Source organism: Helianthus annuus, chromosome 3 (assembly GCF_002127325.2).
Source record: "Helianthus annuus cultivar XRQ/B chromosome 3, HanXRQr2.0-SUNRISE, whole genome shotgun sequence".
NCBI classification, from domain to species: Eukaryota; Viridiplantae; Streptophyta; class Magnoliopsida; order Asterales; family Asteraceae; genus Helianthus; species Helianthus annuus.
The window spans coordinates 83,669,639-83,695,213 of NC_035435.2; the positions used below are offsets into that span (position 1 = coordinate 83,669,639).

Sequence of the window (25,575 nt, forward strand, 5' to 3'; positions counted from 1 at the left end):
TCTTTGTGATTTAGATAATTGATCCTGATCTGAAATGACTCAAATACCCTTTGACTTTACAGAAAAAATAACGGATGTTAGCCTTAGTACCCCCCAACATGTTTACAATATAGAACCTGAACCTGTTACTCAAAAACCTTGATACCTAAAAGTGTTATTTTTGATAAATCACAAGAATTATTTGGGTAGGTAACTCTAAATAGTTAGAAACCAAAGTAGATCATGGATTGGAAAAAACATGGTTCATTTGGTTCGATTCTCACTTGAAATTCCCTCTGTATAGATGCTCGTGAACAAAGGATATCAATATTCGCCATGTACATTATAGAATTTAACTAAAGGAAAAAAAAAAACCTGAGATCTGGTATACACCATGACAGAGCCAAAAGATTTAAAACATGTAGAAAAAAACTTGTTTATGTTGCAACTTGTGGCTCGAGCGATTGAAGAAGGAGAGTGGAAAAGTGACACTGAATAAGGTTTCTGAACACGAATTGGTAAGGGCGTTTTGTGAACCAAAGTGTTTAACTAAAGTTACATCAAAACATTCTTAAATGGCACTCGTTTCTGTCACAGCCAATGGCTTTGTTGGCCTAGTGTTATGTGTCAATATTAAGCAGAACATGCACATACGCAATTCGACCCATCCAAGTTTGAACCATATTAGACCATGTTAGTGGAAGACACCCAACCCTTGAGCGTTTTACGCCATGTGGCAGTCCAGTCAACAATATGGCATTATGGGACGTTTTTTTTCTAAAATGAGTGTAGTGGGGATGTGGGCATGGGGCATTATGTTAAAGGGGTGTAAAAAATTAAATTAAAAAAAAAACATCAGAAAAGGGTATTGGCCAACCAAAAAGTAGAATACATGTGATTGGCCAAACAATTCAAGAAGAGGCGTGGATTAAAGGACGCTCCTGGCCTTTCTTTTTGAAAACAATGCCCCGGGGGCGATCATCCGGGCGTTTTGGGGCGTTTTCCAGGGATAAACGCCTAAAACCCTTCACTACGGGTGGTCTTAGTGGGTAGTTTATTTGAGTTAGTCATAAGCTAAGTAATGAGTGGTGGGTAGTTGTTTGCTTAGTAGTTTGCTTTCCATGTAAGGTTATAAATGTATCCATCCTTTATGTTTTGGTAGGAATGAAGAAATGAATTAGTAAATTTGGTTTTCCTCTAAATTTCTATTTAGCCTCCATCTGATTTCATGGATCAATTGGTTAACGATTTGGTTCGTATCACCTAGTGGCACCAACTGTTTGGCTTCATCAAAGTGGTGCGGATTAAGTCCCACAAATGGGCAATAGATGGATTTTAAGAATAGATTTTAATGGATGGGTGGGTGTATTCGCAGTTTATAAATGAATTTGATAAGGTGAACTACAAGTAGAGATAAGAAGAAATGTGTCTAAATTCGCGATAATTTGTATTATTTATTGAGTATGGTTTAACTACATCAATAATTTGTTAGTTAGTTAGTTAGTTAGTTAATATATCTACAATACTTCATCCATGAAAAATCTTGACCACAAGAAACATGTTTGGAAGACTGGAACACAAAGTCGAAGCTCTTCAAAATGCTCCAACGTAGCTTTAGTAATAATAAGGTGCTGTTTGTTTTTTCTGCAGGAAAACCTCTTCTGCTGCAGGCCACATCTGCAGACATCTGCAGGAGAAGAGGTGGACCAAATGTCTGCAGTCTGCAAGGAGAAGAGGGTTTGTTTTTTTTTTTTATATAAAACCTCTTCTAGGTTTAAAACACACACAACATCACATACTACACTGATCTCTCTCTACTCTCTCTCTACAATCTGCACCACCTCCGCCACCACTTCACCACCGCCATCACCACCGTCACCACCGCCACCACTTCACCACCGCCACCACTGTCACCACTACACCACAGCCACCACCGTCACCACTACACCACAGCCACCACAGATCGATGATGATGATGATGATGATGATGCAGATCGATGATGATGATGATGATGTTGCAGATCGATTTGGGGGGTTTTGTTTCAGATCGATGATGATGTGAACGATTTGGGGGTTTGTTTCAGATCGATGATGTTGTGAACGATTTGGGGGTTTTGTTTCAGGGTGTCGAAGCAGGGGTGTCAGAGTGGATGGCGGAGGTGGAGGTGGTGGCGGAGCAGGTGGTTTGTTTCAAGGTGTCGGAGCAGGGGTGTCGGAGTGGATGGCGGAGGTGGAGGTGGTGGCGGAGCAGGTGGTTTGTTTCAGGGTGTCGGAGGTGGAGGTGGTGGCGGAGTGGAGGTGGTGGCGGAGCAGGGGTGTCGGAGGTGGAGGTGGTGTCGGAGGTGAAGGTGGTGGCAGAGGAGGTGGTGCCAAGAAGAGGTAAACGTCTGCTCCAAGAAGCTTATGGTTTATCTCTTCCTCAGAAAGAGGCTGGGGAGAGGTAAAAAGCACTTCTCAAAAAAAAACAAACACTCTTCTGAGGCTAAACCTCTTCCCGCGTCTGCACGGTGCAGACAGAAGAGGCCAGGAAGCTCTTCTTGAAAAAAACAAACACCACCTAAGACTCCGCCATTGAACTAATATAGAGAGGACTCCACCTTCAGGTTTAAGGATCCGCTCTCTCACTCTTTTACTCTTAACACATACTATTTCCTCAGAACAGAACTTATTCTCACGCCGGAGGGTGGTCACAAGGAGAACCCCATATTCCCCTCCTTGTGGCGAGTCACCAGTGTTCTGTTTTGCAGAAGATTCCGCTAACGACGAGTGGAGGAAGAGATTGAACCTTACCTCACGAGACAGTCAGCTGGGATACCTAGTGTTAACCAGTGTTTCATCAGCAACCAATTGCATAAAAAAATGTTGCACGAAAACAAAATACTTATTCACCTTCCATGTCCCAGGGCATTCGGACACGCTCTTGTGGCACACAAGCATGCTTGCAATGACTAGGCATGCCCAACGGCCATTCACAAAAGCTTTACGAAGTCAAGCTACGTGGCATGACATAAGTGCAAAGTCCCATAGATATTCCAACACGTACCAAAGTATGTCCCACATACATCTAACTTACATGTCAGCATATGGTCCACAAACATCAGGCCACGGACCATGACATCAAGATTAGCCCCTAGCATATCATGAGTCACTCATCCATTGAGCACTACATGTCGCTCATCACTTAGAAGGCACTACGGTTCGCTCATTCTTAAAATCTCTGTCGCTAATCCCTAGAAAGCTATACAGGTACCTCATTCATCAAAAGCACCACAGACGGTTCACACGTTAAAAGCATCACACGTCCACTTTTTTCATTACACGTTAGGACTTCGCATACATTACACAAACCAGAGTTAAAACAAAAGCCAACATAGTCAAAAGGGACATAGCTGGATAACACAGAGTGCGTTTACTGCGCCAACTTAACTAGACGAGACTAAGAGACTGAATATCTGAAACAACCATAATCGTGGAACAACACATACATTGAATCATGACACCCCGCCTGCACCAATCAAAGTGTTCTATCCGACCACACGCATTCAACAAAGGGAAAACAAGCAGAAAGAGGTGGGTGGAAGACACATAGCCAACTAGTAGTGTTATTATTCTAGCATAACATAGTCACCACCTCATATAAAGAATCTCCTGCTACAGCGGTTTCGCACACATACTACATACAGTTTATTGTATGTCATTTATATACAGTTTATAGCTTGCACATGACACTAGTTTAGCTATCAAGGGTGGTTGTTTGAAACTCCCTAAACACCCGTTTTCTAGAGGGTTTTTTCAATGTTTGCAGCACGATCCAATGCTCTTGAACTTAAGGGCGACTGAACCTGACAACCTGGACTGACCACTTGATCGTTGTCGCTATAGATCATACATATATAGCACTGTAAGCCCTAGAAATACTTTCTATTTTCCAGATCACTACAAAATTTTGCAAGTGCTACATGGCCTATCAGTAAATGTGGATAACACATCACACATGAACAATAAATTGTTGTTTTATTTTACATATATTTTTTATTTTCTAATTAAGTATTTATTAAATTCATATCAGTCATCATTTACATGTTTACACTTACATTAGTCATCGTGTCCTTATTTTTCATTTAACATTAAAAAAAAGTAAAATAGTCAGGTGAAAAAAAGTAAAATAGTCAGGTGAAAAAAAAAAGTAAAATAGTCAGGTGAAAAATAAAATAAAATAGCCAGGTGAAAAATAAAATAAAATAGCCAGGTGAAAAAAAAAAGTAAAATAGTCGGGTGAAAAAAAAAGTAAAATAGTTGGGTGAAAAAAAAAAGTAAAATAGTCGGGTGAAAAAAAAAAAGTAAAATAGTCAGGTGAAAAGTTTACACAAACAACCTTGCTTACAAGAAGTAAATAAATGTAAGATGTATATATTTTTATAAGCAAACCTCAAAGCCATTTATGTACAGCAACCGTCACAACACAACAAATGAACTATAGTGACATCAGCAAATTCAATTTGTATGCAAAGCTGATGTCAACATTTTGTTTTATCCTTCTAATGGATCAACTACTTTTCATACAGAGATACAGTCAATACACAATTGGGTGCGTGAGTGTTGTGAGGTATCATGGTTGGTTAGCCGCCAACCGCCTGACCCGCTGTCGGAGCAACAACCTATGGCAGATCCCAACCAAACACAGGATTACCACTAGTGCTATAGCACAGAGATCAAACAGCCGCCTCACCCCTAATGTCCCTGCGAAAACGTAAATGGGTCAAAACTTAATAAGATAATCTACCCATTTATATGTAAACGGGTCAAAACTCTTAAGCCTAATCTTCCCATTTTATGTAAATGGATCAAAATTTACAACACCCTGATCTGCCATTTATATGCAAATTGCAATCAGGTCAAATATCATAACCCTAATCCACCCATTTATGTGTAAGTGGGTCAAAATTCCGAACCCTAATCCACCCATTTATATTGTAACGGGTCAAAACTCATAATCTAATCTACATATTTATATGTAAACGTGTCTAAGCTCATAACCTTAATCTACCAATTTATATGTAAACAAGCCAAATTCGTAATCCTAATCTACCATATTACATGTAAACGGGTCAAAAATCATAACCCTGATCTACCCAATTATATGTATGCCGGTCAAAATTCATAACCCTAATCTACCCATGTATACATAAACGGATAAAAATTCATAACCCTATTCTACCATTTTATACGTAAATAAATGGGTGAAAATTCATAACCCTTATCTACCCAAATATATGTAAATGGGTCAAAATCGCCGCCTGTAGATCTGGCTTCAGAATAATTATGTCCTAAGATGTAACAACGCAAATGGAAAGTTGGAAGGTCGCTTCAAAAGTTTGAACATATAAAGTCGTACCAAAATCGAGTAACCATTTAGCACCTTGCTAGAGTTTCATCTCAAGTGATTAAATGATTATCATAGATTATTTTCATAAAGATCACATATAGAAGTAATCATTACAGAAAATGTATCATTCAAGATTGAAGAAGCAAAGAAACAGGATGTTGGGATATTTTTGCTTCTTATGGTTTGATGTTATCAGTGTACGTCATGTAGATGTAGAAGAAACATACCTGTTGGAATAAATTCGAAGGAACCGATGTTATATATGCAACTCATCAACAACTGCAATTAGAAAAGATTAACCTTATTAATGTTAAGCAAAGTCAATATAAACAGGTCACACTAGGATCATCATGTCATGAACTTACGGCGAAGGAACGCATTGCATAGTAGTTTCCCCTAAATCTATCTGGATCCATCAGACCACATAGCATTCTTGTAAACAAATTTGGAACCTCGAAGGCTTTCTGCCAAAGGGAAAAGAAAATATATCGAGTTAGATATACCCAGTAAAGAGTGTATTTTAAGGCAAATAACCAGTAAAAGTATGGGAATTGTAGCACAAATCAGAAATTCTCACTGTAATACTTTGTAAAAGATAGATCATGTATACCTACCCGTATGACACCATTAATACCACCCTGAAAAAGGCGGTTATACCTCTGCACGTTTTTTAGGACCTCAACAACTTCCACTTCATTCATCATGTTTAAAGATGCCTCTGGTGTCAACTTGCTAATGGGACGTGCACAAATAGGACAGTTGCATTTTTGAAGAACTGTTCTATAGGTCCAGAATTGCAATATGCAATTGGCTGTACACAGAAAAATGAAATGCTGTTATCGAAAGAAATTTCGACCCCAATGAATATACCATTATAGCAATCAGAAGTAATAACTTCAAGAATTTTCTAGCAAGAATAGTAACTTAGTAATTTACCGCATAAATCACAATATTACAAACAAAATGACTCACGTCAACGTGAAAAAGATCACTGAATGCATGAACTTTTTCCAAACATTCTCACCAGAAAACACAGATAGAAACAAATTCAATAAAATAACACAAAAGCACTAATCTAAATGGGAAACTCAAACTGGCTTAAAACTGTTCATTACTAGAGTAACTGATTAATAAAAACCATGTAGGAATCAAGAACCTGATGGGGGCCGAACCAGTATCGTTCCGTTCTTAACTTTCAATAGAATTATTAACTGGTACCGAAACAAAGTACTCCTTAGCTAATACTTTATAACCATATCAAACATAATAAGATTAACTCATTAGCACAGCCAACTAGTATTCTTAACTTCTTATGCATGAAATCAAATGAGCTTAAACCACTAATTTAGCAACTTAGTTGCTCCAACTTATTTGTTCAATCAAAATCTTAGCACCTTTAACATGTAATTAGCATATCATTCGAGATAGATGAAGCATGTAATGGGCAACCAAATCAGGCAAAACAGCATATCAGATTAATAAGGTACAATACTACAATCCAATAAACCCTTCAAAAACCACAATGACAAATATATATATAAACAATCAACAGATAAATAGAAAAAAATATTACCACAAAACCAGTGCCCACAGTTTGTTTTACAGGCAATTGAAAAACTATCAAAGCAAATCGGACAGCAATCATCATCAGGAGGCGTATCTCCCCCATCCTTCTTCCTCTCCGAAACAACCATTACCGCAGACTTCGAACTCTCATCCACCACCACCTCTTCCTCCTCCCCCTCTTCTCCTACAACATGATCTAAACCTAGCCTAGAGTTTTCCTTTCCAGAACCTTCAAATCCCCAGCCAACATCATCCTCTCTAGAGTTTTCACCTCTCTCATCAACACCAGAACAATTAGCATCATCATCATCATCAACATTATCTAAATCTAACCTAGGGCTTACCTTTCCCATACCTTCCAATTCACAATCAACATCATCTCTAGGGTTTTCACCTCTCTCATCAACACCAGAACAACAAACACCAACATCAACATCAACAACTTTATCATTATCTAAACCTGACCTAGGGTTTACCTTTCCAAAACCTTCCAATTTCCGATCAACATCATTTCTAGGGTTTACATCTCTCGCATCAACACCAGAACAATAAGCATCAACATTATCTAAACCTAACCTAGGGTTTACCTTTCCAGAACCTTCAAATATCCGATCAACATAATTCCTAGGGTTTACATCTCTCTCATCACCACCAGAACAATAAGCATCGTTACGCCGCCGTGAATCTCCGCCATGAATTCCGTTGAAAATCTCAGCACCGATCGGGTGTTTAAGATGATGATCGATGTTTCTCTTCCTCTTTCTGAGCAGAAACAAGACCGTCTTCCACTTCCTCTTCCTCACCTGAAAATTATTAGGGCTTGTGATCATCGCTTTCGTGAACAAAATCCTGATGGAATCATGAAATGATAACTGAAGCTGGGGGTTGTTGATGATATTTTATTGATGATGGAAGATTCAAAGAGATATCATCGATTCAATGACCCCCTCAGCGTTTGACACGTATTGAATCCGCATGATCCCGCCATGCTCCCCCTCCTACTTTATACCTCCTCAATTTAATATTCACCAAATCTTTTATAGGGCTGTTCACGAGCCGAGCCGAACTGAGCGGACCTTTGCTTGTGCTTGGCTCGTTTACAAACCGAACCGAGCGGAGCGGCTCATTTAAAACCGAGCCTCAAATCAAGCGAGCATTTTTCCAGCAATAAAAATTCCGAGCGAGCGTCGAGCGAAGTTCGAACGATTTGGGTCGCCCGATTTAAATTTGCTGAGAGAGGTAGTGACAATGTTGGGTCTCAAGTTTTTATGTCTTTAAAAACATGCACATTTAATGGCACAATATTTTTCTTATTAATAACAATGTTGTGGCCGACGAGGCGATGATCATATGGCATGAACAATTACGTTGAGAGCAGGAGGCGATCGACTTAGGGTAACAACATGAAACATTGAGGCGATGAACAAACTATCTTTTATCGGTTTAGGGTTTAACTTTGAGTTTTAATATTAATTTTTTTATTGGCGTGGTTGGGCTAGTACGTATAGATATAGTTGTATATCGTTGACCTAAATCTAATAGAGTGGTACATATAAAACTATAAATTTAATTTATATTTAAGTAAATATGTATGTGTAAGTGTGTATATATATAGGTGTGTGTATTATGTATAATTTATATTTGTGTGTATATATTATATATGTGTATAAACATATTAATATACGTATGTGTATAGGTATATGTATATGTATACTAATGAAAACAATAATTCGAGCCGAACCGAACCGAGCGGACCTTTGCTCATGCTTGGCTCGTTCACAAACCGAACCGAGCAGAACGGCTCGTTTACAATCGAGCGTCAAATCGAACGAGCGTTTTCCAAGCAGTTTTCGAACGAGCGTCGAGCGAGCGACGAGCGGCGAGCGATTTGAACGGCCCTAATCTTTTACACAACTTTTTTCAATTTTCTTTAGTTATTTAGGTTTTCAATTTTCTTTAGTTATTTAAGAAAGAGAAAAATGCCCGGATAGTCCCTGTGGTTTCGTCTTTTTTCATCTATAGTCCCCAACTTTCTAAAATTACCTGAATAGTCCCCAAGTTTTCAATTTTTGTTCCCGGATAGTCCCTGGCATGGATGGGGGTTAGTTTTTGGTGTTAAGTGAGTGTGAAAATGACCAACATACCCTTATCATTAAAATATAACAATTAAAACAGTATAATTAATTATTTTTAAAGATAAGTGGGCCCAAACATAACACACCTCTTCTTCTTCGGGTGTGCTGATGGTCCTTGACTGGTTACTTGTGGTGGTTGAACAGCTTCACTATAATGTTAAATAACATCCGATCATCATCCACTCCCTGTTATTCATCTCCAACTTCACTACAATGTTAAATGACAACATCTGATCATCATCCACTTCCTGTTATTCATTAATCAAATTTTAATATGTGGATACTTTCATGGAAGGGAGCTACTGACTTTTCAGCTTCATCTACCGCTGAAGAAGTTACTCGAGGAATCGAAGCCTATGGCCTCACCGCCATTATTACAGGTCAGTTGTGACGGTGGGGTGATTGTGGAGAATGATGGTGGTTGTTAATTTAGGGTTGGGTGGTTGATGGTGGTTGTTGATTTAGGGATGGGTGGTTGATGGTGGAGGCGGGTATGGGTTTGAAATACTCTCTTACCTGTGTAATTATACCAGATGAGTTAATAGTCCAGGCGTGGATCCAGAATGAAGAACAAAGTTGAAATAGTTGGTGTCTTCGTTGTTGTCGGTTCCAGTGAGCAATCGCATCACATCATATATTGATGAGAGGGAGGGCCATGGAACCACCACTCGAGGTCAGGGGCTAGGAGCTTCTGGATGGTGTCAACGTCACGGGAGCTTAGGGCATGGTAGAGCTGGAGTACCACACTCTTGATGTTGCTGGAATTGGGTTTAGGAGAGAGAGTTTTGGGACAATTGGTTGAATGTGTTGGGTGGGTGGTGGTGGTGGTGGTGGTGGTGGTGAGTGAGGAAGATGAAGTGGGTAGGGTGTGGTGGGTCCCACATAAATTGTTAAATATTAATTATATTACTTTTCAATTTTTAGTTATTAAATTGATAGTAAGGGTATTTTTGTCATTTCACACGCATCTAACACAAAAAACTAACCCCCATCCGTGTCAGGGACTATCCGAGAACAAAAATTGAAAACTTGGGGACTATTCAAGTAATTTTAGAAAGTTGGGGACTATAGGTGAAAAAAGGCGAAACCACAGGGACTATCCGGGTATTTTTCTCTTTAAGAAAAATCAAAAATCACAGGGTGGACTCTTTGGTAGGAGTGTTCAAAACTATCCGTATCCAAAAATCCGATTCGAAATATTCGATATCCGAATCCGAAATATCCGAAAAATCGGATATCTGAAATTTCGGATATCCGAAATTCGGATATCCGAATTTTTCGGATTCGGATTCGGATAGTGATTTTCAAAATTTTCGGATATTTCGGATATCCGAAATATCCGAAAATTTAGTTTTCATTTTTTTCGGATATCCGAAAATATCCGAAGTATCTGAAAATATCCGAAAAATATCCGAAATATCCGAAAACTTATATTTGGATATCCGAAACTATCCAAAATATCCGTTTCCGAATATGAAAAAAATAATAAAAAAAATAAAAATTAAATAAAAAGTTGGATTTTCGGATATCCAATTCACTATCCGAATCCGTATCCGAAATTTCGTATATCCGAATTTCGGATACGGATACGGATACGGATTCGGATAGTGAAATCTGGTATCCGAAAATTTTGGATATCCGAATTTTCGGATATCCGGTTTTGAACACCCCTACTGTTTGGGATTCCTTCTCAAAAAAAAAAGATTTATTAACTTATATAAGTCATAAGTGAGAAGTTACAAAATTGTAACTTCTCAAAAACAACTTTTCATCACACAAAGTCATTTTAAATAAGCTAATTCAAACACTATAAAAACAACTTATTAACTTTTATAAGTCAATAAGTTATAAATTGCTCCAAAATATGCTAACCCAAACATCGTTTAACATGAACTCGCATATGAAATTTAATAACGAGTTGTTATAACAGGCGGAAGTAGGATCTAAGAACAATCCAAACCTACGCATGGGTTGTTAGGCTTTAACTTGACATATTTGGTTGTTTTAGTTTTATTGTCGCCTTAACATATTTAAGGTGTAAGATTGCAAATTTAATCATATTTGGAATAAATATAAATGTGACCCCAAGCATACACTTGATAAAAATATAGAGTAAACTACGGTTTTAGTCTATGTGGTTTGACCAAAATAACCATTTTAGTCCAATAGTTCTAGTTTTGCTTTTTCAGTCAATATGGTTTATTTTCACTTCATTAAGCCCAATCCTCTTATCATTTTGTTATATATTCTATCAAATTACAAGACGTTTGAGCTTGGAGGCGATTCAAACCCATTCAATCAACTGAGATCCCTCCCCTTAGTTCTGATATGTGATTTTCCGATGAAGACGATTCAAAACCGATGGTTAACTAGAAAGTGAGTAGGAAACTAGTTTTAAATACTAGGTCTTTTTTTTAATGGTAAATTTGGATCACTGACGGACCACTTGATTATCATCGTGTCACCAGCGGAACCACCCGATCATATCCATCTCCACTAGGCATACTACCTATACATCAATTTAGGAGAAACCCCAATAAATATAGGAAAAAACCCTCTTTGAGAAATATACAAGGTCTATTGTTTAATATATATTTAACTTCAGCAGCGTTAATGTCAATTAAAGAAAATAACAAAAAAAAAATCGGTGTCAGAAGTGTAGGCTTACAAAAAAAAAAAAAAAATCGATGATAGAAGTCTAGGCTTTATTGAAACGAAAGAGTTATTTTAACTTAAAAATGTTATTTTAACACCCAAGTACTAAAAAACCAAATTAGAACTATTAGGATTAGGATCAAATACAAAGGATCCTAATTGTAAGAAGGATTTATAGAGTGACAAGTGTCCAATAACCTAAAAGAACCCACTACACAAAAAAAACACACTTAAAAAAAAAAAAAAAAAAAAAAAAAAAAAAAAAAAAAAACCTTAAACATCCACCACCACCAATAAATCCTTTCACTTGTCACTCTATAAATCCTTCTTACACTTCTTACAATTAGAAGCCTTTGTATAATAACTTGACCCAGAACTATTAAACTAAATGGGTGATGTTGTTCACCTAAGGAAAATAACTATAATTTACTCGAAACCAATACCTATGTAATGTGATGTAAATAACAAGTGTAGTAACACACATAAAAAGATATAATTATGCTTCAAATTTCGAACTGAATAGTCATTGTCATATGGAGGGCTACATAAACAAGACAAACTACCGTAAATATACACAAGTTTTTAAGTTCTTGAATCTTCGTCAAATTAAGTATCGATCGTCCAAAAGCTCATCTAACCAATGTTTTAAAATTCGGATTTTATACTGTACCGGATTTGGCTCATAAACGGTTCAACTGGGTGTACCGAGCGGTTTAACCGGTTCTACCGGACAGTTCAACCGGTACAACCGGCCGGTTTGGACTGGTTTGACATTGCATCTAACTATATATGACCATGTTTACTCCCGTTGACTTAGTCAACATATGCTCAACTACAACAGTTGACAGAACCACTAGACCGTTTAGTTGTTACCCCTTTGTATTACTTGGTTCCGTTTCCATCATAAAATGTCATTCAAAGAAGGAAACTGATTACCACTGAATTTACAACATAAATATGACCCCACCAAACCCGACCCACGACCCATTACAAGTAGAACACATTTCTTAAATAGAATGGCATGATCAACTGTACAAAATTCCTACACGAACTGATAAAACTTTTTTCTGAGGCCTTGAATGCAGGTTCACATAGTCTTCTATCATGGTTCGGGTCAACATTTGCGCAGAAACCACATGAACATTTCACCAAGAAGGTAGTACTCGTCCCCCGGTATTCTGTTCCGCCTTTTGACTTGAAACATTTGTCCCCACATTATCAAAAGAATCACAGAAGTCAAGAACTTCATCGGGTATTTCATCAAAATAGTCAACAGGGTCAGCGATCGGATTCGGATTCGGTTTCTCCACTACCCTCTTCTTTGAACGTGCAGTGCTTGCAACGAAATCATCAACAAAATCATCGTCGTCTCTTGATGCATCATATGTATTTATAACTGTGTTTCTTCTTCTCTTTGCAGAATCAGAACTATTGGCACTGCTGCCATTGCCACCTGTCAAAGAATGCCGCCCCTCGAAAGCATATGAATCGATGTTCATATACGTGTTACGTTTATTTTCTATATCATCGGGCCGGGTTACACCATAGTGTTCTTTTATGGTAGCTTCAATGACCTCCAAAACTTTATCCCCATACTTGCTTACTTTCGCCCTGTGCCATCAGAATTTGCATTTTTTTTTGTCAATTTTCTAGTTACAAGGTTTCAATTATGATTGCAAGTACAACAATAATCAAGATCTTTAAAAATCGATTTAGAAAACCGTATGTACTTTTGAGCGATTTTCATTAAGCAAGTCGACTGGTTTGGAAGATTCATGTGGTTCGGTTGGCGGTTTGATGGTTTTACAATTCAGCCAACAGTTTAAAATTTTGAACCAACTGGTTAGCCCTTTTTTGGGAATATACAAATTTGTTTATGTATTATAAACCTGAACCATCTATATTATTGTGGAATATATAAGACAAACTTTAGATTTTAAAGAAAAGTCGATTCAAATCATCAAATCGCTAAAACCGGATGATCCACCAAACCCTGCTAGTTTGGTTTGTTGTTTTCAAAACCAAGCTAGCAGTTCGACCCACAAATTACATCAAAACTAGAGATGCACAAAATGCCCTACCCGACCCGCGGGTACACTTCCAGACACGGGTTAGAAAAAGGAACCAAACCGGAACCACCAGACCCAGTTCCACCTCTACCTGGTCAAAACCCGAACCCAAACCGGCCAAAACCCGGAAAAAAAATCCGGCCAAAAACACAAATGTACCCGGAACCGGTTCCTACCCTACCCAGTTCTTGACTTTGTTGACCAAACCCGCACTCGGTTCCTACCCGGTTCCAGGGTATTATAAAAACCGGATTTGCGCATCTCTAATTAAAACTGGTCAAACCAGACTGTGAACAACCCTAAACCAAATCAAACAGCCCATATGCAAATAGGACAAAATCACCCCTTCTAATTAGAATTACAAAAAAACTTACTTGCCAATGCCGTTGACTTCAAGAAGTTCTTCTTTATTTCTGGGCATCCTTTTGCAGATATCGTGCAGTGTTGTGTCCCTAAATCAAGAACAGTTGACTATGAAGATAGTTCCTTAGTTATTAAAACTACTTTATAGTACAAAATCATGATCGAATTACGATAAAATCTAAAATCTATGCTTAGGTTGACTATGAAGATAGTTCCTTAGTTATTAAAACTACTTTATAGTACAAAATCATGATCGAATTACGATAAAATCTAAAATCTATGCTTAGGGCCACTTCTGTTAGCACATAAAGGGGATTAATAAGTATGAAATGTAAACTTACGCAAATATGTGGTGTGCGCAGACACCAGTATCTGATGCCTTAACAAGATTTCTTCGAAGAATTCGCAAAGCCGGAAATAACTTGGCTGAAAGACCCTGTAAAAACATAAACATAAAATAGTTAAAAGAGTTTTTTTTTTTAGGAAATTTACAGATAGATATAATGTTTTATAAGGAAAACTTTGGCACCAAAATCAACTTACCGAGTCTACTGTTGATTGAGGTTGAGCAGAAGCAGGAGTATATACTTGTACCGGAGTTTTCTTTGATGATGTTAGAGGGCCTTTTGCTGGGGTTGCATCGCTTGTATAAGTTTTGGATGCTTTAGCAGTAGAAGGGAATCTACATGTTAACCGAACCACAACCATGAGAAATGGTTGCATTGTTGACTGATTTTCATTGTATAACAATAGTAGAGATCGCAGTTTCGTAACATGTATCACTTAACGGGTTTAAGCTGCCTTAGAAAAATGAAATGGGTCGAAAGTCACTTAAAAAAGGTCTTAATGCATAAAACATCCTAAATTGTTTTTATTAGAAAAAAAACTAGAATATTGTTAAAATAAGAAAAGGTCTTAATGCATAAAACATCCTAAATTGTTTTTATTAGAAAAAAACTAGAATATTGTTAAAATAATATAACTTTTAGATATTTTGACACTATAAAAAAATTGATAAAAAGTGTTTTGCCAAGTACTCAAAGCCTAATCGACACAACGCATGACGTACTCAAAAATTATTACCCAATCCGCAACCCGTCTTGCCACCTGTCCAGATAAATCGTAAAGTTTTGCTTGACAGTTGCTAAAAACAGACAGAAAAGTCCACAATTTCGACGACATTGTTTTTGACTTTTGTAATTTTCACAGATGGTTAAATAAATTTAAAAACGTCGGGAGTGTGAATGAAAGAGACGGACCTTAAGGTTATGGTCTGCCGACCAGCAAGTAGAGTAAAAGCCTTTTGTTCATTTACCTATAAACAACACATAACAAAAAGCAAAAAACACAACATCATAGGCACATGAGAACCTAATGATATAGAAGCAGCTATACATATTAAATAAACATAATAGAAAACAAAACAGTGAACAGAGATGTATTGCACAGAATACAACCCATTAAAAGCTAAGCAAATATTTAATGTTACTTTTATATAAAAAAAGAACTTACTTTTAAAACTGATGATGTGGATCCATAGAGATCACTTTTCTTTACATCCTCCACAAGAATCTCTTCAACAACAAGATGACGTAGAACACGTGAGGCTTCTCCCTTAGCAATATGTTTTCCAGCACCATGTAAACTTAACAAATTGTGCTTGTTCCTTTTAACCTGCATTTTCCAAAGTATATAGTTAACAAGATGGTTATAAACACGTGAAAATAAAGTACAATACCAGTAGTGAGTATTACAATTTGGCTCATGGAACCTCTGAAGACATCCAAGATGTGAGATGATGAGAATTGTTGTTTGCATGATTTCACTAACTCAACCTGCAAATGAATAGGTTGATTCAGGTTACTTAAACTCTTACGACATCAAACAAAAAAAATAGTACAATAAAACATGTTGTAGGAAGATAAAACTACATATGATCCTGACCAGTTGTTTTGCTATCATAGTGACATCTTTGTCCACAAGGGTTCGAGTGTTCGAACAATTGTCACATGTTTTTTTGCAATTAGAACAATCGAACTTTTCGCCAAAATGAACAAGTTGTAAAAATCGTCTGCAGTCAATGTCATTTTCGCAGTAACTAACCTGTGAAAGACAGTGTTTATTTTCCATAAGTTGATGTACAAATACGATTGTAATATAATAGAAGTTAGAAGAGGAATGGCTATAACCATTCGTAAAAGGTTTTCAGAATTTGTTTCTAGCCTTCCCGAATTTGTGGAACTGGTACGAGGTTGTCCATATGTGAAGGGGGTTTGCTCTGCAGCCCCATAGCTAAGCATATACTTGACCCGTATCTTCAAAACAAAAAATTTGCCCGTTGTTAATAGAACATACAGAAATTTAAATATCCTAACCAAATAACTGAAAGCTGAATTTAGACTCTAAAACTAAATATAAAATCAACAAGCAAATGTTGTGTTCAGATATAACTTACATAATCGCTATAACTGTAATACAACACACAAGAAGCAATCTGACCATCTCTACCTGCCCGTCCACACTCCTACAATACAGTTACAGAGTATTTAGCTCATGATCAACTTAAAAAGCAACTGAAATAAAAAAAAAAAAACAGAATACCTGGTGGTAGCCCTCGATTGATTTAGGAAGAGAATGATGAATGACGAATCGAACATCCGGTTTGTTGATCCCTGAAATTTAGAGATGACATAATGACATATTTGATCCATTAAATATGAATGTGTCCGCTAAGGGTAGTTGACAAGCTAATTATTTGTAATTAACTTCAAAATGAAGCAAAAAAGATTTCTGAACAATCTGACCCTACCCGTTTACATGTACCAATGAACAGTACATATTGATCGTTTACCTAGCCCATCCATTTTTCCACCTCAATTATTCATTTGACGAGTAAGTAGTAACTAGAAGTTGAATCATACCCATTCCAAACGCCACGGTTGCACATATTACATTAATTTCATCTTTACTCCACTGCTTTTGAACTGATGCACGCAGCTCAGGGTCCATTGAAGCATGGTAAAATGCTGCTTTGTGCCCATACTCCTGCAAAAGAAAGCATCTCTCCACATGAGAAGCTACAATTGACATCCTAAAATTTCCATCAGTAAAAAAGAAATCATATAGAACACAAAACCTTCAACTTCTCAGCCACTTTTTCACAGTCCATCCTTGATAGACAATAGATGATTCCACATTGATCAAAATGAGTGCCCCTGATAAACTTGTCAATATCCTCCAGACATTTTTTCGTTTTAGGGATAACCGAAAATCTGCAATATTAGCATAATTAGAAAGTTAACACATTGTACAATAAGGGCAGAAATGGTGGGTTAACGGGCCAAAATTGCAAGGTCAGGTTGGGCCGACCCACAAGTCTTTTGTATTCTATAAATTACTATAACATTAAATAATAAATCTGACTCCAAAATCTATATTACTACAAAACAAATATATACAGTTCTTTTAGGAATTACTTTCATATATACGCTTACAAACTTGAAAATTCTCATATATACCCAACCAAAGCTAGAAATATCATATATGCCCTTACAAAATAGGTAAAATATCAAATATACCCAATTTATTAAAAACATTCTAATAAATAATCATTTTACCCTTACTTTTTAACTTCCAAGTGTTCATATATGCTCATCTTTTAACTTCATATTTTTAGATTAACACATTTTAAGCTTAAATTTTGTTTTTACTCGTTTTTATTTTTTTTTTTCGATAAACAACAGTATTCTCCATATATATAATATTTAAGCTAAATAAATTAACCTAGAAATGAGTAAATATAATATTTGAAGTTAAAGGTCATATACGAGATTCCAAAGTTTTAGAAAATAAGGGTAAAACTGTCTTTTGTTAAATTCTTTTTAATGAATTGGGTATATATGATATTTCAACTATTTTGTAAGGGTAGATATGATATTTATAATTTTGCAGGGGAATATATGATATTTTTGCAAGTTTGTAGGGGTATATATGAAATTGCCTCTTCTTTTAATAAACAGTAAAAACGACTTAGGAGGTTCTGTGCACTTTAATACCTTGTGAATGACCTGTTTGACTCGCTCAACCAATTTTCCCCATCCCTTTTTTAGTTAAATCTTTTCATTTAACTGCTTTCACCCTTTGGAAATATAACATAACAAAAATGGCCCTATAAATGGGTTAAGGTACCACCATAGTACTGGCTTCATGAGAATACAATATCTAGACTTGAATCATACCTTAGGTTTGGACGGTTAAAACTCTGCCTAAAAATAATACAATCAACGAGACCAAGAGCCTGCACAACATCTTCCTTAACGCTGGCTGTAGCAGTTGCAGTTAACGCCAAAACTGGTATTTTTGGAAATTTTTGCTTCAAGATACCAAGACCCTGTACATAGTACCCTTGTTTAAAAACCTAAAACATTCCAAAACTTGGTACAAATGTACAATGTGAGTAAAATAAAGCAGATGAAGGTGTCACCTGATAATCTGGTCTGAAATCATGCCCCCATTGGCTCACACAATGTGCTTCATCAATGACAATTCTATCTAGCAATTCTCGTGCATGTAGGTTTTCCAATTGGCGCAGCAAAAAATCACTTCTGCACTCACGTACGAGTTGATTTATTAGTTAGAAATGTAGCAGTAGGATGGTAGATATATCATAAGGAACTTTAGACTATATCTATTTTTATGCTTTTCTTTTATGTTAGACTTGCTTACAGTTGTAAGATTGTTCAGTTTATTTTGCTCTGTATAATCAATCTAAAGTAAACACCATAGAACATAATAAGAGCTCACTTTGCCACTTTCTCTGGGGTGACATATAGCAGCTTATAAATACAGTGCTCTGAGCAAAGATCTCTTAGAATCCCTTGTTGCTCGGGCCATTCCATATTTGCACTTAAGTAAGCAGCAGGAATGTTTGCCTAAATTGTAACCAAAAAGATAATAAAGTTACCCAATCCAGATGATTAGTAAATGTTTACAGAAAAAAAAAATTCAAATGCATACCTGCAAGAGATGCATTATTTGATCTTGGATCAGTGAAACAAGTGGTGAGATTACCAATGTTATACCAGGACTGATAAAAGCAGGCAACTACAATAAAGCCAGCATCGTTCAAAACAAATAAATCTAAATTCCAGAAGTAAAAAGATGAAACGATTATAGAAAATCAATTAGCAAAAATCACCTGATATGTCAAGCTTTTTCCACCTCCAGTTGGCATTAAAACAAAAACATCATGTCCACTCATTGTTGCGTTAATCACCTCTCTTTGATTAGGTCGGAATGAGTGATTACCAAACACCTTCTTGTTGTTATCCTGAGGTGAACCAAGAAACAGTTATCACCCAAAAACATAGCTATATGTCCGTAAAGAAGTAAGTGAAACTCTGGACAAAATACTAGTATGCAGTTCATATCGGTGATATATCGGTTATCAGCCCCCATGTAAAATATCGGTCAGAATATCGATATTATGATATTATCGGCGATATTGACCGATATATCACTGCTATTTATCTATACCTTTCTTCTTAGTTCTACCATTCGTCTTTCTTCTTATTGCTACTATTAGTGTTTTAAGTTTTAATTGTTAATTGTTAATGTTAAATGTTGGTGTTTTAAGTCTTAATCAGTTTTCACTTGCTAGAATTGTTAGTGTTTTGTAAGTTGCAAGAGGTTAATTTGTGAATGGTAGGAGAGTATACTGAATTGTTAGTGTTAAATTGCTTTACATATCAATTCTACATGATATTAAGATAACCGATATCCCACCACGTAACCTATATCTCAAATATCGATCCTTGACCGATATCCGATATTTTACCGCACTAATTGCTTACTTAGGACTACCAAACCCGAACCACAATGCACCAAACCAGAACGGGTAGTCTCGGTCTGGTTTGAGGTCCAATTTGGGCCCAACCGGCTGTGAGCCAATGCTATGGTCCGGTTCAGCGGTTATTAATTCAAATAATATCAAATTACGGTTCCAGATCAGGACCACATACCTCCAACTCTTTGGTCCATGGGAAATCGCGTTTACTCCACTTTTTGTCATTTGAACCTTCAATATAATTGACTTCCACATACTTTGGGATGTACGGTTCTCTCTCCACAGGAGCTGAAGATATACTAATATTATTATTACCAGCTGAGGAATATGAATATGATACTGATGGTGAATTCCATCTATTAGACCCGTCTATCTCGTTATTCGTGTAAAACTGATTATCAAGTCTGATGGGATCAACCCTAGAAGCAAGTGTTGGAGGACTTTCGTATTGAAAAGCTCTGGTGACGGTAGTTTGCGTAGAAGCAAAGTTTGATTTGGATCCTGTGTCGTTAACTGAACGAGACTGGAGATATTTCTCAAGCTGTTGAATTTGTTTATTCAACATTAACCTATGATTAAAGCATCCAAACAAATATCAGATAACAGGTCTGGTAATCTTGTAAATTCAGATGCAACTAAATATCAGGGTACCTATCTTGACGCAGCTTTTCTATTTGACCGGAATTCAGGTCAACGTTGTCAAGCAGATCATTTGATATGGAAATGAGCATGTCCTTCATTATTTGCAAATGGTCTGAAGCTTCAGGACAAAGTCCTAACTGAAACAGTTTCAGAAGTTATTCATAACGTATGCCACAAAACTAACATGATATTAAATATTCCATGGTTAGAGTAAGTAACTTGCCTTAAAACCATGAGTGCAGTCGACACACAGTTCTGGAGGCAAACTTGTGCCGTCATGTCTTGCAGTGTTATTGATTATAGCTGGAGTGACTGATGACTGCGGTGTGCCAGCTGATTGATAGTGTTGGGATACTATTTGATCCACATCAAGATTCTGAAATTTGAAGTTACGTGATGATAAAAGAAAGCTACTATAAGATAGATCAAATGTGAACAATCACTCAAAAATTCAATTTTATTTTCTGTTATTTAAGAGTGATCTGGATAGACAAGTAGACTTACAGGGGCCAATTTGAGTTAGCTATATAGTAGGTGATATAGAAGGCAATTTCGCCTCATTTACTTACATATGGGCCAATTTGAGTTGTATTTTAACTTTTACGGTTTTATCTCAAACAGATAAAACCAGAGAATTAGCCAAAACAGAACCAAACAAATGGCCTAAGAGTGTCTCAACGTTTGTTTTTAATGCATACAACCTCATAAATATGATAGCAAACAATTTTAGAGAGAGAAAACAGAGAGAGAAACTCGTCAAGTCTTAGCTATCTCATTCATTCTTTCAACTGATTACATATAGCCCTAACTAACAAAGTTTACGACTAACGGACTATTTTACAACTTGATACCACAAGAATGAGCTAATTACAGAACTAGCCCATATTACAAAAGAATCGACACTTTTACCTTTCCAGTCCCTGAACTTCTAAACTCAGCTAAAATCTATTTCGATCGTAACAAAATAGTTCTATATATCTATTCAAAGTTAAGATTATTATTGTAATAATATTTTGGATAGTCGAGGCACAAGGCGCACTCAAGGCACAAATGGTGAACCTCGAACCTAAGCACAAAACGGTTAAATGTGAGGGCTTTTTTAAACAAGACTCACAGTATAACTATACCATATTTAGAAGTTTTAAACATGTTTAGGCTGTTTTATGGCTGGTTTCATAATTAACACTTACAATATTTACAACTAAGATAGAATTGAACCAAAAAAACTGTCCAATTCTGAAATTATTAAAATAGTAGCACGCCTTACCAGGAGAATATCATCATCATCGTCATCAATACCACGAGCATCAGTCTCCTCAAATCCTTTGAAGTGACTTGCATTTGTGGTGTAACAGTGGCCTGAATTTGTGGCATTGCTGTATGAGCTGTTCATGTTTCTATAACCAGCACCACTAGAACTCGATGCATAAGTGGAAGCTGCTGCAAACCGATTGGCCATAGGCCTGGGCTCACTGTGCTGAATATTATTGATCTCATTGGAATGATCTGCTTGATTTTGCCCCATTTTTTTGTTATTTACATCAGAGAAGTATTGTTGGGTAGGTCTTCTAACATCTTGAAAAAAGGCAGTACCGCCATTATTATTAGCTACTGGCCGGCTTTTACCAGGTTTAATATAGTTTCTAGAAGACAATTTAAGGTTGGAAAATGCTTGCCACGCCTGACAAAAAAGCGTAAAGGAATTAGTATTGAAAACATGTTAATTTTGAAAATATGTGTTACCTTTTCAGCTAGTGGACTCTGTGAGTTCGTAGCATTTTGAAACTGGCAAGACAACGATCTGCAATAAAGGTATAAAAAGTAAAGTTCCGGACTCTGATAAAAACTTCGCTAGCCTGGACACATGCTAACTACTAGGAGATACCAAAGAAGTAGTTGAAATGAAAAAAGAAAAACATCCTAGAATAGATTAAATGCTCGGCTTTCTAAAGGGGTGATGAGTATATGCATTTAAATACCTCATGAAACAAACAAATATGTGAAACAGATGGATTACAGCACCAAGACGATGTGCAGATTATCAAAATAGTAAACAAAAGTTGGGTATGAAAAGACCAAAGTATTAACCGATAAGGCAATAACAAAAACCATTTGAAGCGAAATGAAGTGGGGATAAAGTGTACAAATCTACATGAAAGTGCTCAGGATAAAGCTGAGCTAGAGACATGTTTCTGTGAATATATGTAGAGCATCAAATTAAGATAGCGCAGAAGTCCCAACAAAACCTAACATATGCAACAAATATAATGCGTTAACAGCAGAAAACATACCTTAAAGATGCTGCCATTGCTCCTTCAACACACGGTTTTTGTGTTGGCAGAGAGTAAAGAAAATTGGATTTCAAAAATTTATCTTGGTTCGAAAAATTATTATGGGTTTCGGCATGTTGAGACCAATTATTTTTCGTCACCTTGTCCACATGTTTAGAACCACCACCAAAATTGCTTCCACTAAAATTCAATAAACAGGAAACAATAAAAAACGGAAAAAAGACAGATATTAAAGAAAGTATAGTTCTTACCTCATGTGCTTTGCCTGTCAGTTGCTAGCATGATCAGCTACTAACAAAAAAGTTCCACCATCTTGTCAATCAACACAAGAAGCATAAAAACAACCTTTGACGCCAATTGCGAAAGATCTCTACAAAAACACAGCATAGATGACATACATAACATTAAAGTATTAAACACAACACACATAAGCAAAAAAACAACGCAAGCATGTGTATAAATGGTGTGATTTTCCTCAAAGTCTACTTAGAGGTTAAAACTTTACACATCCAACTAGCATCAATGTAAATAGAAGTAGCCAGTTGATAGACAATCTAGATACTCAAACTGCATATAACAAGATTTAACTTCAAGAAACTAGCAATTTGAAAGCAAAAGCAGCCACAGAGATTTAACTAACTTAACATATGCGAGCATTGCCATATGGTTGCGCTCTCCATAAACTGACTGATGTTGAAAACAAATTAAGCCAGAGCCAAATACAGTTTATGATAATACATTAGTGATTTCGGCCTCCGAATTTTGATAAAACTTATTCAAATAAAACAATAAGGGGCTGTTTGTTTACCTCTTAATGAGGCTCTTAATGGTTTAGACCTCTTACTGGTTCAGCACTTAATGGTTCAGACTGTTAGTTTCACGAGCAGATGTCTGAATGGTTTAGACATTTGCCTCTGAATGGTTCAGATTTATACAGAGTCTGAATGGTTAAGACCACTAATCTGAATTGGTCAGACATTTGCCTCTGAATGATTAAGCATTATATAGGCTCTTAATGGTTCAGACCTCTTACTGGTTCAGCACTTAATGGTTCAGTCCTTTTACTGGTTCAGCACTTAACCATTCAGATGTTGTCAAACAACCCCTAACCTCAAGTACATTCATATTAAATCACCAAAACTTTAGCCCTATCAACTCCATCAATCCTAATTTCTTCATTGATAACTTACACCAATTAAAGTACCCGATTTAACATCTAAATCGATACATAACAAGTATCTATGACCTAAAACAAAGAACATTTACTGGTCAGGGATATTTTTTTAAGTTTTACACACACATTTACATATGAAGCCACAAAACCAGCATGGAAGCCCTAATTAAACATAAATTTGGGGAAATTGAAGCAACCGTACCAACCTAACATATTATATATAGGATTAGAGAGACAAACTAACCGATGTAATATCAAATTGGCCGATGAAAGGTTCAGTAAGATGACGGTAGTCCAGCGGCGGCGACGGTGGTGGTGGTGGTGGCGGTGGCTGGTGGAGATGTGTGTGTGTGTGTTTGAAATCGAAGGGGTCTGTGAAATGGCGGGATATTTGTGCGCGATATTCGCTAAATTGTGTAATTTGGAAGCTTTACCGTGGAATTTAATGAAGGTATTGTAAATTGTAGAGGTTAATTTTAATTTTAATTGGGATTTATGAATGTTTTTATTTTTACAACAATGTTCCAGTTGGAGAGGTTTGATGTCACGTTTTAATTATGATACCTCCTTTCCCCAATTCGGTTAAAAATTAAAATAGAAACATGACAATTTCATTTCAACTTATGTCATGTGAAAGGAAATCTCATAGGAATAAAATACGTTTAATTTAACTTATTACGAATATGATCCGATATATAATCGGGCTAGATGTGTAGCTATTAAAACTTTCATATAACTGATATTTATAGTTGTAACGGTAGCCTAAGAATATTTGTTGTTGCTTTGTTAGGGGCTAAGGTGGAAGAATGGTGTCGTCGGGAACACTACGTCACGGTATACAGCCCCCTTAGTGTGTCCTAATGCATGGTTGAAGCATCACTTGGTGATGCATGCAGTGAAGAACAAAGGTAGTTGCAGGTTGAAACCTTGGTATGGCACTTGCAAGGCCACGGGAACACCATCCCACACCCATAGGACGAGTGTTAGGGCACGAATGCAGACTCTATGTCCTAATCAATTTTGGTAACACATATACTTTTTTATTGCGATAAATCATTATCACAAAAACACTTTACTTTGAGGCCCGAAGTCACAGAGAAGCATCAGAGGAACCTAGTGAAATTAACCATATCGGAATAACACCACTCGCTTATAAACATAACATTGTCCACATATGATCAAACCATGATCAGGACGATGCACTCTTTTGAATAAGTTGTAAAAAGACAAATAAGCAGAGTAAAATGCCAAAATTGTTCATGAGGTTTGGGCACTTTTACCTGTTACATCCAAAATAAGAATTATTTGTAAGTGGTCCCTTGAGGTTTGACCTTTATTGTTACTTCCATTAAAATAGCTAACCCTAAAATATATCGTTAAATCAGGTACGATTTTGACAATTCACATTCTCAAGAACTATTTTGACAATTTACCCCTTTATTCTATTGTTTTTTATTTTAATTATATTTT

At 36.6% G+C, this 25,575-nt stretch overlaps 2 protein-coding genes across 2 annotated transcripts; both read right to left on the minus strand.

Annotated features, from left to right (window-relative positions):
• Positions 1 to 4,369: 4,369 nt before the first annotated feature.
• LOC110928851 lies at positions 4,370 to 7,952 on the minus strand. The gene is made up of 5 exons (XM_022171896.2): positions 6,939 to 7,952; positions 5,980 to 6,176; positions 5,731 to 5,829; positions 5,593 to 5,644; positions 4,370 to 4,719 (listed from the first exon to the last, which is right to left on the minus strand). The coding sequence occupies exons 1-5, from the start codon at positions 7,759 to 7,761 to the stop codon at positions 4,589 to 4,591; spliced, it is 1,302 nt and encodes a 433-aa protein (XP_022027588.1). The 5' UTR covers positions 7,762 to 7,952; the 3' UTR covers positions 4,370 to 4,588.
• A 4,634-nt stretch (positions 7,953 to 12,586) lies between these two features.
• LOC110928852 (ATP-dependent DNA helicase Q-like 4A) lies at positions 12,587 to 24,561 on the minus strand. Its single transcript, XM_022171897.2, has 26 exons — positions 24,350 to 24,561; positions 23,183 to 23,301; positions 22,932 to 23,111; positions 22,384 to 22,441; positions 21,908 to 22,321; positions 20,864 to 21,016; positions 20,650 to 20,777; positions 20,174 to 20,567; positions 19,351 to 19,482; positions 19,170 to 19,256; positions 18,957 to 19,084; positions 18,637 to 18,757; positions 18,392 to 18,543; positions 17,290 to 17,425; positions 17,075 to 17,198; positions 16,755 to 16,825; positions 16,609 to 16,677; positions 16,343 to 16,468; positions 16,098 to 16,256; positions 15,908 to 15,988; positions 15,666 to 15,827; positions 15,413 to 15,468; positions 14,697 to 14,835; positions 14,495 to 14,589; positions 14,165 to 14,242; positions 12,587 to 13,332 (listed from the first exon to the last, which is right to left on the minus strand). The coding sequence occupies exons 2-26, from the start codon at positions 23,185 to 23,187 to the stop codon at positions 12,867 to 12,869; spliced, it is 3,714 nt and encodes a 1,237-aa protein (XP_022027589.1). The 5' UTR covers positions 23,188 to 23,301; positions 24,350 to 24,561; the 3' UTR covers positions 12,587 to 12,866.
• Between the last annotated feature and the right edge of the window lie 1,014 nt (positions 24,562 to 25,575).